Below are 16,429 nucleotides of genomic sequence, written 5' to 3' on the forward strand. Positions count from 1 at the left end.
GGAATGAGTTACCTAGGGAGGTGGTGGAGTCTCCTTTCTTGGAGGTTTTTAAGGCCCGGCTTGACAAAGCCCTGGCTGGGATGATTTAGTTGGGAGTTGGTCCTGCTTTGAGCAGGGGGTTGGACTAGATGACCTCTTGAGGTCCCTTCCAAACCTGATATTCTATGGTTCTATGATAATAGACAATTATTTAATGTATTAAATGCTCTAAGTATGTTAATGACATTGGCCACTTCTGTTCTTCTGTCCCTTGCATCCTGTTTCTCTTTCTCTATCCATATGTTTTTCTAATGCCTGGTTCTTCTACCCCTTCCTCTCCCTGATCCCTCCCCCATCTCTCTTGGTAAGTGGTTGGTTCTTGTAGTGAGTAGCTCCTGTTTTCTTTCGTGCTTTCAAGCATCAGAGGCAGGTAGGAAACTCCTTTGCTCCCAGATGTTTTTACAAAGAGGCACCTAGGTCCAATTTGTAATGAGAAATTGACACCTGTAGAAGTGGCTGGAAATAAGGAGAGCTAACACTGATTGGTCAGTTTTCTAGGGGCTACCAGCAACTAGTATGTAGACCACAGTTTGGGAGTCATTGTCCTAAAGCATGAAGTCCCTAAGCACTTGTTTGTCATGAACTTCACTAAGGAATATCCTAGGTGGTTGGGTTTTTGCGGGGAGGGAGGATAGGGGGTTGAGGAGAGTTTCTTTCCTTGTCCCTGAGACTCCTCCCTCACCCCTTTTCTGATTAGGAATAAAGAAACTTCCATACGTTAGTAAGGGGGAACTTTTTAAACAAAAGAAGCAAAAATGTCAAATGAAGCAACAAAGTCTCAAAAGAACCTTTGCGAAAAAGATGACCAGTGACCCTTTTATACCCCCCAATTTTTTAAAAAGCAGGCCAACATATATACCAAATTAGTGTCATTGTACTAGATCTTTCTCCCTTCTTCTTTCCCTTCCCTCTGCCTCCATGTGGGAAAGCCAACTTTAAACCCATCTCTTTCTGTTCTCTCTCCCTCTCTCGGAATGTTGTCAGCAGAGGAATATGCTGAAATTAATAATGAATAGAATGGCACGTTTCTCCCCCTTCTAGAGAAGAGAGAGAGCTCCCATCAGCACATAGATAAGCAAGGAGGCCAGAATTAAGGTTGCCCAGGCAACTGTAAATTTGACACTTCCTAAATTTCAAGTATATGACTTTGCAACCTAGATAATGTTCTTGTAACGTAGCATAGGGTTTTCATGAATATAATTTCCTACTGGTTGTTTTTTAAAGCTAAAAGAGAAATTATACTTTTAACTGTTACAACCTCCCACCATGAGGGTGTCTACATCATTAATCTTCAGCACTGTAGGACAGTGAGTCCACTTGAACTACACCACTAACTACAATAGCTGATAGTAGGAAGGATGTTTTCCCTTAAGGAGGTTGGAATGGGTTACTGGGGCCATGTGCTGGGTCTGGGAGGTGGTGGAGGGGAGGCTCATCTGGCCTGGGTATATCTTCTCTCTTCCCAGCTCAGGAGCTGGGGGAGCTCCTGTTTCCTGTGTTGTGCAACCAGAGTGAGGGGAAGGCCTTTTAAAAACAACAAGGAGTACTTGTGGCACCTTATAGACTAACATATTTATTTGGACATAAGCTTTTGTGGGCTAAAACCCACTTCATCAGATGCATGGAGTAGAAAATACAGTAGGAAGATATATATATAGCAGTACATGAAAAGATGGAAATTACCTTACCCAGTGGGGGGTTGAGACAAATTGGTTAAAGTGGGCTATTATCAACAGGATGAAAAATCACTTTGTGTCATGTTCTGGGTCTGGAAGGGTAGTCAGATAGTCTTTCCTGGCTCTTCTGTGACCCTGCACTGCTATTTTGGCAGTTCTTGGTGTGGTGTCCACAGCAGTTGCTCCTTAAGTGGCAGCATGGGCCCAGTCTTAGAATGTTTTTGTATTCTGTTGTTGTTTTGACAGACTGCCATAATTTCCTGAGGAATGAAGGTGAGGGAAGGGAAGTAGCTGTTTTCAACAGTGAATATCTCAGTAAAAACTGAACAGAATTTTATGGGAAAAAGAGGATTTCTCTGAGAGCTTGTGTGCTGCAAACAATGGAGGTCTTGGGACTTATCAAAATGAAGTTTTGAGAATATTTTATAATAGAAAGTGTTAAGCAACTGAAATATAGAGGCCCCCAATAATGGATAAAAGATGTTTTTAGTTACCCAGTACAGTATATACTGAAGAGACAAAATGGGTGAGGTAATATCTTTTATGGGAGCAACTTCTGTTGGTGAAAGAGACAAGCTTTAAAGCTTACACAGAGCTCTTCTTTTGCTCTGTGTAAGCTTGAAAACTTCTCCTCTCACCAACAGACGTTGGTCAAATATTGCTTCACACACCTTGTTCTCTAATATCCTGAGACTGACATGGCTACAATAGCACTGAAAACTTTTTTGCCATGATTACACTGGATCCCAAGTGGAACATAACAAAATTACTAACTGGCTTGCAGTTTAAAGAGCTGGAAGCAGATGTTCATTGAAATAGTTTAGTTCTTCTCTAAATATATTTTTTCATCTTTCCTCACTCCACAGTTTCTATGCAGATTTTGGACCTTTAAACTTGGCGATGATATACAGATACTGCTGCAAACTAAATAAGAAGCTAAAGGTAAAGTTTTAACCCTTTATATTTAGATTTCTGTGCCAAATATTCAAACTGTATTGTTTTTAACAAATTGCAGTACATAGCATTGCTGTACAAGTGTCATTTACATGGTTAACCTTGAGCTTTGGACACAGAAGTTGTGCTGTCTTGCCATGAATGTACTCCCCATGAAGAACTGAAAATTGAGTCTTTTTGTTCAGCAATTGAACCACAAAGGACATGTACACCTCTTTCTTGTCAAGGTGAAATGTAATATAAGCCAAAGGAAGTTAGTGGAATAGTAAGCAAAGGAATGAAAGCCAGAATCCTTTTGAGTTGTGTTGATGTCTTGAGTTCATTGCCAGTATATCTGCCTGTAATCTATAGGTATGTTAGAACAAATAATATTAGACTGAAAGATCATGATACATTCTTACCATGCTATGACAAAAGAAGGATGAAAATGCATATTTAAATGAATATTTTTCAATGGAAGAATTAGGACTTCTTTAGATTGTTTCTAAAGAAACAATGCATCTTTATTAATGTAACAGTAATACAGAAAAGTTCAGTTAAATTCATATACAAAAACACTTTTTTCTGATGTGGTGGCACAGTTGCTGTTCCTAACCACACATCCATGTACCTGTTTTTTTTTCTTCTGCCCCTGCATCAGGGCTTTCTAAGTTTGGTCCTTGACTTTGAATTAACTTACATAAGACTCATGGATCTATCTGTTTTCTTTGGATGCCGTGATGACTTTTATTTAAATTGTAAAGTGCCTGTCCTGAATCCTAGGCAGTACATAAAAATATACAATTCAGAATTAAAAGGCACCTTTCAAAAATGCATATAAAATGTGACTGTATTGACCTCCTCTAAGAACAGTAATAATACAGTCATGTAGTCTTCAGTCCAGCCTGTCCCCAGATGCCCAAGGAAAACAAAGGTGGCTTTCTGCACCTGGTGCAAATCCTAACAAATTGGGTTGCCTTATATGAAAAGTAAATATCATAACTAAACTTTGTTGAGAATCTTCTGACAAAAACAGGCTTTTGTCAGAAAATGTTAACTAGTCTAAACAAAAATGTTCAGATACATATCAGGGTTAACCAACTTCTGATGAGGAAACTTGCCTGACTTCCTGGCAAGTTGTTGAGGTTTCCAGGGTCTGCAGCAGTGGGGCATCCCTGCCATGCAGACTCCAGTGGGGACCCTGGAGTTTGCAGGCTCCCTGTTGCTAAGATGGGGTCTTCAAAGCTCTGGAAATCCTAGCTTGGCTTTCTAGAGAGCCACAGCTCTGATACAGACCTTCCTGTTAATTTTCACTGCTGTTTTTCAGAGATGGACAATATGAAACTGACAAGAATATGTCCATTTCAGCCAGCAGCTGCTGGATCCCAGGGCCTATGTTTTGTTTTGGAAATGCCATGTATCAGTGCTTCCAAAACTAAAATTTTACAGAATTTTAGGTTCATAGCAAAGTTTGAAATAGGAAAATTTCCCATCCACTGGAACTTTCCAAGTTTTGACCAGTTCTAATTTTAACTTCAAGAAAACATTTTTCAAAGTACAGAAATATTCTCAAATTAATGTTTATAAAGTTTAATAAACTTGTACTGTTCCCTTCAAATTCTTCACTGACTATGTAATATGGTGAAAAAGTGATTAAAGCTAATAGAATAATAGAACATATTACTGCAACATGAAATACATTACTATCCCCTAAGTAAATGTGTGGAGTTAGATTACTTTGTTTCATTAGCTGAACATTTAACTATTAAAATTTTCCTTCTAGAACAAGATACTACTACAAAAATAATTCTGGTACTCTGAATTCTCAGTGACCTTACTCACATTGGTACCTTCTTTGAGTTTTGTCAAATCTGCATTAAAATTGTTCTTAAAACGAACAGCATGTGCTGGGTCATCCTCCGAGTGACCTTAAATGTTCTACGGGTAATACAATGTCCCACACTTCGTGGTGTTCAGACGGAGATCTACTCTTGTACAATCCTTAGGGAGTGAACTGTCACAGAACCTCATAGGAGAGCTAATTTATAGGAACATGGCTTAGTAGAAAAATTTAAATACCTGGCATAAAGTTTCAAAGAAGTACTTGATTGAAACCAACTTCTGCAAGACACTTTTGTTAATATATCTTATTCATAACCCCTTTGCAAAATAACCTCTAGTGAAAATGGCCATTTATTATGTTTTTGTAATACATTAGTACAAACAAAGGTTAAAGGAACATTATTAAAGTTGATAAGTCAAGCACACGGAAGTTAAATTCCAAATTTACAGTTTCCTAACTATGCAACCTAAATTTGGCCCCTCCTTGTGCATGTACATCTTGATACAGTCTGTAATTACACCACTGCATACCACTTTTTCCTCAGAACCCCTGTCACAGACCCTGGAAGCCCAACAAAGGACTTCTCAGCTCCACTGCACGGAGTCTGAGAACCCTAGCTCTAGCCCTGGTGCACCGGGTTTCTGAGCTCCTTCCTGTGGAGCCATGACCCTGGAAACCCTTGGGTTCCCAATTCCAAGGCAGTCTGCATAGCAGGGCTGCCCTGGAGCCACAAACTCTGGCAGCCTGGGGTTTTCAGGAACAATTCTGGTTTGAATGAATTAGCATTTTCTGATTGAAAACCTCTTTAGTTGGGAAAATTCCAACCAGTCCTACCACAAACCCTACTTATAATGTGTATAAAACAATCATTAGTTTCAGGTTTTTGAATTTATGTCCTGTGTGTCGAAGTTAAATGTTGGACTGCATAATTGGGAATTTCCTGTGCCAGTATTGTTAATAATATGTCTAATATTAAACATAATATTTCTTGTTAGTGCCCCTATTGTGCTCGGAATCTTTCAAACAAAAACAAGGCCCAGCCCTGGTCTTGTGGAGTACTTGGTCAAAAACAAACAGATTAAAGGCAGGGCTGCCCAGGGGATTCAGGGGGTCTGGGGCAAAGCAATTTTGGGGGCCCCTTCCATTTAAAAAAAAAAAGTTGCAATACTATAGAATACTATATTCTCATGGGGGGCCCCTGTGGGGCCTGGGGTAAATTGCCCCACTTGCCCCCCCCCCCCCCCCCCCCCCCCCCCCCCCCCCGGCGGCCATGATTAAAGGGAAGGGATACAATATATTAGCTGAGTGCCCAAGATGGCCCTGGATCAGGTACTGGCAAAATAAAGTTGAAGCATTAATTCTCCTGTTGGTATAAGTCAATGAGTCTTTTCCATATGCAGTACAACAGAAATGTGTCTTAGGAAGGGACTTAAATGTGGTGTGGGTGAGGGGTCTTTTAATTAAAAATCAGGAAGGACATTTCATGACAGAAGGCAGTATGGAATTAAGCAGTTGATAAATAGGTGGCTGGATCTGCCATCCTAGAAGTGGAGGGCTGATTCAAAGCAAGACAATAGCAGATAAATAGGGTTGGAGTGTTTATGTAGGGCATTGACAACTGTGACAGGAAGCTTGAATTTGATATGGTGGCAGAGGGGGAAGCCAGTGGAGAGATTCATATGGGGGAGAGCATGGTTAAAATGATAGGCTAGGAAGGTTTTTTTAATCACAGCATTTTATACATGCTGAAGAGGGAAGTCAAAGGGGAATATTTTGCAGTAGTAGAGCCTGAAAGTGAGGACCTTGAAGGGGGGTGTTAAATGTTTGAACTGTTAAGGTAATCTATTACATAAATTGCAGGTCTAGGCATTCGGTTGGTTGATCAACATTTTTCTTTAAAGATGCTGTAGTTAGTTTACATAAGGGTTATATGATTTATCTTCAGGGGAAAGAACTGAACTTGAAGTTAGTTTTTCTATTGCTAGGTAAGGACTAATGACACTTCTTTTTTTAAAACTGTTCCTTTTGTATACAGTATGTGGACTCTAAGTTATCTGCTTGTGGTGTGTTTGTGTGGTGGTGGTGGTGGTTGTTTTTTAAATAATCCCCTTTGTTATATGTTAAATGTACTCTATATTAAATTCTCTTTTGGAATTCAGACATTAACACCATCTTAAACTTGTTATATCTATTTCCCTCACCTTGTCTAACTATTCGTGACAGTAATTCTAGAAAGGAGAAAGCAGTCTATTATAATGGTCCTCAAAATACACCTTTACCCCGATATAACGCTGTCCTTGGGAGCCAAAAAATCTTACTGTGTTATAAGTGAAACCGCACTATATCGAACTTGCTTTGATCCGCCGGAGCGCGCAGCCCCGCCCCCCGGAGCACTGCTCTACCATGTTCTATCCGAATTCGTGTTATATCGGGGTAGAGGTGTACCTTAAATCTTGGAGGAATCGGGGAGGCAATCCTTGGCTCTTAGAATTTGCATAAATAAAATAAGGATTATTTAGTGGAGCTCCCTTTAAGTCTTCCCTCTTAATTGGCAAAAAGCATGTGTGTGGTTTTTTAAATCATGTTAACTCAATTGAGTTAGCATAGCAGACTGAAAGCCTGATCAAGACACAGGCTAATACATCTGAAGCCATGTTAGCTGGCTGCGTTTTTAGCTTTCAGACATGTTAACCTGCATCTTGATGCGGCTTTTCAATTGCGCTAAGCTCAGAGAGGGTCAAGGCAAAAATTATCAGACCACACACCTCTGTCACCTCATTGAAAAATGCAGGGAGTATAATCATCCATTGACTGTGTATTTCATTGACTACTCTAAAACATTCAGTACTGTCTGACATGATCACCTTTGGAGGATACTGCAGAGATGGGGGTTCCAAAGCATTTCACTGAACTCATTGCAAGTCTAACATTGACAGACTGCAGTGTGAATAGCAGCAGGTGACAAGCGAGTGGTTTTTTTTCCACTGGGCAGGGTGTGCCACACACATGCACATTTTGTATATACTTTTCCCAAACCTCTTCAGCATGTCTCACAATAACTTTTCAGGGCTTGTACACAGAATTTTTGACAAAGTGGATGGAATTTGGATTTCCATTAATGGACACTACTTAACCTACTTTAGATATACTGACGAAATACTCTGCTACAACCACTGATCAAATACAATTAATTGTGGAGTCTGTCAAAACAGTGAGGGATATAAACCCTTCCTGAATGAGTGAAAACTAAATGCATGCATATTTACACAATTAATAAAATAAGTTGCAAACAGGGATCAAGATTCATGGTCAAGTCATCTAGGATCATAAATATCCAACCAAGGAGGCGGTTCTGAAGAAGACTAAGAATGGCTCAGTCAGCCATGGCCTCCTTTATGGACTTTGGAAAAACCATACATTTTAAGATGCCATGAAGATTTGACTAGTGAAAGCATAATTTTTTCCATAGTGACTTATGGATTTGAATCATGGGAAGTTAATGCTACTAACAAGAAGAAAATAGAAGCCTTTCAGGTGTGGTGCTGGCAAAGACTGTTCCATATCTCCTGGATGGAAAAGACACATTTGTTAGGCTTGGTCTACACTACCCCCCCTAATTCGAACTAAGGTACGCAACTTCAGTTACGTGAATAACGTAGCTGAAGTCGAAGTACCTTAGTTCGAACTTACCTTGGTCCACACGCGGCAGGCAGGCTCCCCCGTCGACTCCGCGGTACTCCTCTCGCCGAGTTGGAGTACCGCAGTCGACGGCAAGCACTTCCGGGTTCGACTTATCGCGTCCAGACTAGACGCGATAAGTCGAACCCAGAACTTCGATTTCCAGCCGTCGAACTAGCTGGTAAGTGTAGCCAAGGCCTTAGAAATATTATTGGACAGAAGCAGAATCTGCTGTCGGAAGTCAGCAGGCACAAGCCTACGTACTTTGGTCACATCAGGCACTGAGATGGAAGTAACCCTGAGAAAGTAGTCATGGTCGGAGTGGTCATGGGTCATCGTAGCAGGGGACGATCAGCAAGGAGATTAATAGAAAGTATCTGCGGCAGATCACTGGGAGTTTAGCTGCTGAGGGCTCAGAGCTGGCAATGGAATGAGAGAGCTTCTGAATAATCTGCTGTGGTGTCACCAATATTCAGATATGAATAAATGATTTTCCTTATTTAATTCAGTGGAGCTAACAATTGAAAAATGCACCCTTTTTACCTGTCAAGACAAGGTCTAAAAGTCAAATCCAAATGTCCTTGTTAGAGATTAGGTTTTGATCTATAGCAAGCAGCTGTGATGACTTAGATTAGCGTGTGAACTAGTCCTTAGTGTAGTGACTTCCTTATGTGAGTAACAAATAAGTAGCTAATATATTGACTATTTGTTGTTGTGAGCCTTCTGTTTTTAAGTACTTTGTTTAAAAAGGGCTATGTACTCTACAGCTATCTCTTCTAGGGTGACCAGATGTCCCGATTTTATAGGGACAGTCCCGATTTTTGAATGTTTTTCTTATATAGGCTCCTATTACCCCCTACCCCCTGTCCCGATTTTTCACATCTGCTGTCTAGTCACCCTAATCTCTTCTTATGAAGGAAATGTGGGGATACAAATATTTAACTGGACAAACTGGAGTATGGAAAATGTGATTACCCCCTACCTGCTCAAAAATGCCCCAAAGAGAAATGGAAAGCCTTCAGCTTCTTAAATTTGTTTTAGCTTTCTGTTAAGGGAAAATGCCAGAGGTGTTATCTACTTGAGCTAGTAGTCTCTTACTCAAATATTCTTCTGTTGTGCAAAAAGCCCCAGACAACTGTTTTTTACCATTGCACTCTACTTTAGGCATTGTGTGTAACAGACAAGACTGTAATGGGTTGTTGAAAGTGAACAAGTATCTCCAACAAAATATATTGGTTTATATGGGTTTAAATAAATCCTACTCCAAGCAAAATTTTTGCCTCGAATGGCAAAGCTCCAGAGACTCCATTGGGGATCTCACCATTCCCAATCTTTTTACATGGTGATGGTTACCAGTATAAAAACCCTAACACAGGTGTAATGTACATAAGAAGAGACACTTCATGGCTTTCTTGTTTATTACATGTGCTCTGGAAGAGAAGAGGGTAAGGAGCTAGTGCGGTAGGGTATGTCAAGTGGGTGAAATAAAGAAGGTACAGTGTGGAGTTTTATTTTATCAGAGGTTAGAATCAGTCTGTTCACATCTTCCAGTACAACATGATGTAAAGGGCACTAATCTTTAGCACACTAGCCAACTTGATTTTAGAGGATAGTTGTAAGAGCCCAATTGGTTTCCCATATGTGATCACTGCCTGCAGTGCATGCAGCTGTGGTGCATCCTGCTCAGCATTCTGTTTCTTGCCCCTCTTGTCATCTCTTCCCCACTCAGATATGGCAAAGGAGGCTGCCTCGACCAGCTGTCTTTAGCAATGCTATGAGCTTCAGGCTCTGGCTACCTCACTGCCCTAGTCTCCTTCTAGGAGCCTCACCTCAAGTCTCCAGTGAAACGGAAAGGGTGAAGAATAGGAGGTAAAAATGTTCAGGTTGTGTTTATATCTCCTAAAAGGGACAATAAATGTAGTAGAGGTAAACTGTAAAGTAGAATAGTTTATCGAACAGGAGACATTTGTTATGCTGAATAACTTGCTGCTGTAATGGCTTGAAAGAAGAAGCAGGTGAACACGTTTGAGAGAACTGCTGGTTCCAAGAGAAGAAGGCAGCTTCTGGCAGCAGGCTAGGAGCTGCTCTGGTGGAAAGAATAACTATTCTCTGGGCAGTCCTCTAGCAGTGGATGATCTGTAAGACCCATGACTAAAATGTAGCATTTTTAGTAGAAGTCACGGATGGGTCACAGGCAGTAAACGAAAATTCATGGCCCATGACCTGTCCATGACTTTTACTAAAAATACCCGTGACTAAAACTGGGATTGGGGGACTGCCCAGGGGGCCTCGTGGGTGCTGGGTGGGGAGGGCAGCCTGGGTGCTGGGGGAGAAGGGGTGCAGGCAGTGGTGCCTGGCCTGGGACCCTCGCTGGTGCTGGGGGGGCATGGGCTGCAGTGCACAGCTTGGGACCCCTGCTGGGGGGGGAGGGGCGATTGGTGGGGCCGGCAGGCTCCCTACCTGGCTCCACCTCTCCCTCCCCCCAGCAGCAGCAGCAGTGTTTGGGTGTGGGAGGGGGTAGGGGCTGGGGGATGAGATGAGGTAGGCTCTAGGTGGCACTTACCTGGGAGGCTCCCCAGAAGCTGAGATGTCCCCCTTGCTCAGCTGCTAGGCAGAGGTGTGGCCAGGCAGCTCTGCACGCTGTCTCTGCCCAGGGCACTGCCACTGCAGCTCCCATTGGCTGGATGAGGGGGACGTCACAGCTTCTGGGAAGCCACCCAGATAAGCACTGCCCAGAGCCTGCTTCATCCTGTCCTGTGTCCCAACCTCCTTCCCCCCCCCCCCCCCCCCCACACACACTCCCAAACTTTTCTTGTGCTGGGGGGCGCGGTGGCCCAAGACTGCCCCAGCAGCAGCCAGTGCACCTGGCACAGGGGCTGTCTGAGCAGCCCCTGAGCCAAGCGCACCAGCCAATGCAAAGGTCACGGAAAATCCTGGAATCCGTGACCTCCATGACAAACTCGCAACCTTAAACAGCTGTAGCCTGAAGCCTCACTGTGATGTGCTATCTCTTCTCCAAATTACCATGGTTTCTTTCTGCCTGAAACTGGCAGAATCTTTAGGGAGTGGAGATCTGTAATACCTCCCTCTCATGCGGGTAGCTGCCTTTGGGAGCAGAAACATGGAGACACTCTTGTTCACACTGAGTCTCTAGGTTGAGAATCTCTCGTCAAGTTCCTGGTGGTGTTGAGAGTCCAGCTCTGTGTATAATAGGAACAAAGCCTCAGTCCTTATATCCAATCTGGAAGTGGAGGCAGATTATGGAAATGTCAGTTGGGAACTACTGCAAAAAAATCAACATTTGATAAAACTCCTTTCAGAAAACACACACAAAGTTCCCCTAACAGAAATACAAATTAAATATGCTTAGAAAATTACTAAGTGACAACTACAGCCCATCAAATATTGGTTTCCACTTAAATATTCCCTTATTGGGTTTTTTTAATTCCTTGATGTACAGTCACATATATTTAGTATAATGGACAATACTTGGCAGCATGTCTGTTTATAACCAAGATGTACTTTAAATAAGTTAAATGGCTTCTGAGAAGTTGTACTTCAGCTGTGTTTGTGAGTGTATTTGTGTCATGAAGTCACCGGGCCAGTGCTTCATATGGAGTAGTTCCAGAGCCAGTCAGGACTCTGGGGTAGCATGCCTCCTTCCTCTGAGCATACTGTCACCAGGGCAAGAAGATTACACAGCTTTGACCTTCCTGGGTCTGACCTTGGAGCATTCAGCCTCCCTTTCCTCCCCATGTGCTTCCTGCAGCGAGTCTGCCCGGGCGGGGCTCGTGGGGAAGCCAGAGGGCCCTGCACCCCAACTCTGCAGTCAGCTGTGGCTCTCAGCCAGCCAGTAAAACTAGGGTTACCATATTTCAACAATCAAAAAAGAGGACGGGAGGAGCCCCGCTCTAGCCCTGCCCCTGTCCTGCCCTATCCCCGCCCCTGCCCCTTCCACTGTCTCCCACTTCCCACCACCTCAGAACCCCCAACCCTCCCCCCCACTCCTTGTCCCCGTGATTGCCCCCTCCTGGGACCCCTGCCCCTAATTGCCCCCCAGGACTCCACCCCCTACCTAAGCCTTCCTGCTCCTTGTCCCCTGACTGCCCCCTCCTGAGACCTTCCCCACATCCTAACTGGCCCCCTAGGACCCTACCCTCTACCTGTCCCCTGACTGCCCCGACCCTTATCCACACCCCCACCTCCTGACAGCCCCCGCCAGAACTCCTGACCCATCTAAACCCGTCTGCTCCCTGTCCCCTGACTGCACCTCCTGGGACCCCTGCTCCTAACTGCCCTTAAGAGCCGAGCTGCCCGAGCCAGCGCTACTGGCTTCGGGCCGCCCCCCCCGCCTCTGGACCCTGAGCCGCCAGAGCAGAGCAGCTGGAGCCGGGTAGGAGAAGTGCCTGGCCGGCGGCTCGGGGTCCAGAGGCGGGGGGGGCTGCCCGAAGCTGGTAGCGCTGGCTCGGGCAGCTCGGCTTTGAAAGTCTGAGAGGGGAGGAGCGTAGCAGAGGCGCCGCGGGAGAGGAAGTGCCCGGCCGGCATTTTCCCGAACATGTTTGGCTTTTTGGCAATTCCCCCCGGACGGGGGTTTGATTGCTGAAAAGCCGGACATGTCCGGGAAAAACTGGACGTATGGTAACCCTAGTAAAACAGAAGGTTTATTAGCTGACAGGAATACAGCGTAGGACAGAAATCAGTGACTTTCAGCCATGTCCATCTTGGGGAGTCCTGGGCCAGAAGCCCTGGAATCCCTCTCTTCCAGTCCCCACAAGCAGACAGCCCAGCTTCCAGCAACCTGACCTCCGACACCCCTGTTGCTCCTCCTCCACTCTTTGCTCCCTGGCAAAGAGTCACCTGGTTGCATCCCTCCCTGGGTCACAGGTTACAAAGGGCACCTGTCATAGCATACATGCAGACAGCTGGAGCAGCCTCACCTGCCCCAGAGGTCTCAGCCAAAGTCACACACCCCTATTATCACCACCGAGGTATTGGTGCAGCACACGGAAACTGAGGCACACATTATTTATGCAAAACGTAAAACTCACATAGGCTCAACAGTAGGACTCGCATACAGCATAACCAGGGAAAATCTCCATTCCCCCACAACTTGTGCGGGGGCAGGGCAGATGTTTGTCTTTAAACATGGTGGGGAGAAAAGTCACTGCTTTTTTTTTTTAAGGTGTGGCTTGGCGAGTGTCAAAAGTAGATTAACATTTTTAAAACACAAACAGTTGTAATAGTGAACTGTTTTTTGTAAAGTCAGAACTTATTCAAGGATCTCTTTTCTCCCAACCCCCGCCTCCCCCCGCAAAACTCTAGGTAAAGCACTGAGAGGTTATGCTTGATAAGAGAGCCTGTTGACCTTGTTTCATTTCTTGTGTTTTGATCACTGATTGCTATGGAGATGATATGCTGTTCTGAGTAATCAACAGCAAGACAAGAATGCTTGATCATAATATCCTGTTTGCTCTTTGAAATTAAGCTGTAGTGAAATGCTTAACCCACTTTAACATTACAATATTGTGGAGCTTGATTGTTCAGGGAAGCTCAAGGGTGCACTCTTTTTCAAACAGGTGAAGAACAAATAAAGTAACCATGCTGTGCTATATACTACTGTTTGTTCTGCCAAATAAATCTGATTTCATAAAATTGCTATAACAAAAATTACTTGCAAATTTTATTTTTAGCATGGCACAGAACTTTAGGGCTTAATATTTTAAACTATGATAAATGAGACAGTTTGCAAACTTTGCTTAGATTTATCTGAACTTGCAGTTCTTACTTGTGGTAATCTAATTTTCTGTTAAATGCAAAACAGTATCTTCATGGTGAACAATGCAAGGGCTATGCCATATTGATTGCGTAATATATTGTGACATCATCCAGTGACCATCCTAATAAAATTGCTAATCTAGCTACAGCATAAGTGATAATTTCTAAAACTTCTGGCACTTTCTTTTGTAACACTTATGGTTTGTCTCTAATCTCTCTAAATAATTGAACAGTATGAACTTGTTTGGGATTCTGTTGTGTAAATTAATGGGTTGGATTTTCTTTACTTAAAACTAGAACTAGCATGTTGCTTTTCATGTGTTTTTATATTACAAAAGGACTTCCTGTTAGAGATTGTTTTAATTTCAGAGTAGTCTGAGCATATTCCAGAGTTGACCATGAAATGTATAGCACTATTGTCATGTTGTTAAGTGGACTTTTGCATCCTTACTAATTGAGAAACTTTTCTTTGTTGAATAAGCCTGATGGTTTGTGTATAGTAAAAGCTCTAGTTAAATTACTAAAATAAGTAACTTTTCATTATTATAATTTTGAATAAAGAAGCACTTTTAGTCCACATTCTTCAAATGCTACAAGGCAAGTTAACTGATTTTTTTTAATATAGATCTTCATGAGTTTTACTACTGTAACATTCAAACTATGGTATCCTAGGAAACCAAAGGAAGAGCATTCTTAATTCTTTGTATTGTACATATTAAATCTTTCTTTACATATTTAAAAACAGCTGGTATGTGGCACTATATAGATTTTAAAAACTAGCTGAAAGTAATCTGAACACTTTTTTTTTTCCCCTTACATGTGTAAACTTTAAAATTGTAGATATTCTTTTGGCAAATACTATAAATTATTTCTAAGTGTTTTAGCATAACTAAAGGCCTGGCCCTGTAAGCTGATCTAAGCAGTGGACCTCTACGAAAATCCACAGATCTCAGAGGGCTCCACATGCGTTTTAAATTTCTGCCCACACGGATCAGCTTGCAGAACTGGAGGTCTATTAGCTTAATATGTTAAATATAATCTACTGCATTTAATTCTAGTCTGTATAACTTTAGCAATAGTGGTGAAACTGGACTTGATCTGAACATAGAAGTTTCAATTGTGTAAATGTTAAGTGCAGATACAGTGTAGTACTCTTGCAACAATGTCATTTCAGCCAGTACTGGGTGTCATTGTTCCTAAATGAATGGGATTTTTACATAGCTAAGTAGTGATATGGCATGGTAGTAGTGTTCCACATTTCTGAATCTACTGGAATTTGCAATCTGCTTATTTTGTAAATCTCTCAGCATTTGCTGTATTGTAAATGAGTTTTCATGCCAGTTATTCAAGACCAGTTTTCAATCTCTTATTTAAAACTTTAAGAACTGTCAAAAATTGATTTAAATGTACAATATAGAAATCTGGGTCCATAGAGATTGAAGTGTAGCTCTCACTTCATTTTTTTTTCTTCCAAATGGCATAGAAGCAATGAAAATTCTATATTCCAGTAGTTTATCTTAAATGTCAGAGATGCTTCTGAAAATTTAAGGGTGTGTACCTCTGCCCCCTCTCTCTCTTGGTACAATAATAATGCCATCAGTAGTAGTATATTACTGCAGTCTACTATCACCCTGTTAAAAAAAAATTAAAAAAAAAGATTGCTGTTTTAAGTAGAGGAGGTTTTTAAATGACTACTCAACAATTTTTAAAATGATTTTTAAATCAAATTCCAAAGTATTCTTGGCTATAGAAAGAATTGTATTTCAAAAGAACTGTAAATTATGTTGCTATGAACTATTTAAAATAAGAGATATAGACAATAAACTACAACTGTTGTTTATGTGGCACTATTACTGTAATTTTTTCTGATTTAGACCATAATAGACTTGGTAAAAATCACAGAATGCTGGATGCCAATGTGATAAAGAAAAGGCTTATTCCTATATTCTTGAGCTATTGATGTGACTTGTCAGATTTTAATATCCGTTGAATGCCATAGAAGATGGGGGGCGTGCACGTATAAATAAATATAAAGCAAGTCATGCTTGTCTGTCTCCAAACATGACCTGTTGTAATCTGTGAGGATACCCCTCCCCCACTCTGGGGGATTATAGTCCCATTTAGATGTTCTCCAGTCACATTAATTTAAATCACACTGTTTATCCTCCTGTGGAAGCAGTGGTGAATAAGACCAGCTTATCATAACATACAGACAGATCCACTGCTTGAGGGGCTATTCCTATGGAGGATAGGAGTAAAGAAACTGATGAAAGTATTACAATAAATTTCTCTTAAATTTGCTGGCTATTTTTGGTTTCTTTTAGAGAAATTCTTTTTTGTATTTAAGGCTTTCATATGAACCCTTGTAGAAAATTCTGTATCTTAAATTTTATTTTCAGTATGCATTAAAAGTCAGTATGGCTAGCACAAATTAAATTGTTAATTGACAATGCTGCAAAAATCTGTAGTAGTGTGCAGTACTCCT

At 41.9% G+C, this 16,429-nt stretch overlaps 1 protein-coding gene across 3 annotated transcripts in view; it reads left to right on the top strand.

Moving 5' to 3' along the window:
* The window catches only part of CDC14A (cell division cycle 14A), a 125,683-nt gene that overhangs the window by 15,212 nt on the left and 94,042 nt on the right, over positions 1–16,429 (top strand). For all 3 annotated transcript variants that reach the window (XM_054037281.1, XM_054037283.1, XM_054037282.1), the window contains exon 3: positions 2,582–2,657. In XM_054037281.1, coding sequence (XP_053893256.1) covers positions 2,582–2,657 — 76 coding nt within the window. The remainder of the gene's footprint in view (positions 1–2,581; positions 2,658–16,429) is intronic.

This window comes from Malaclemys terrapin, chromosome 8 (assembly GCF_027887155.1).
Source record: "Malaclemys terrapin pileata isolate rMalTer1 chromosome 8, rMalTer1.hap1, whole genome shotgun sequence".
NCBI classification, from domain to species: Eukaryota; Metazoa; Chordata; order Testudines; family Emydidae; genus Malaclemys; species Malaclemys terrapin.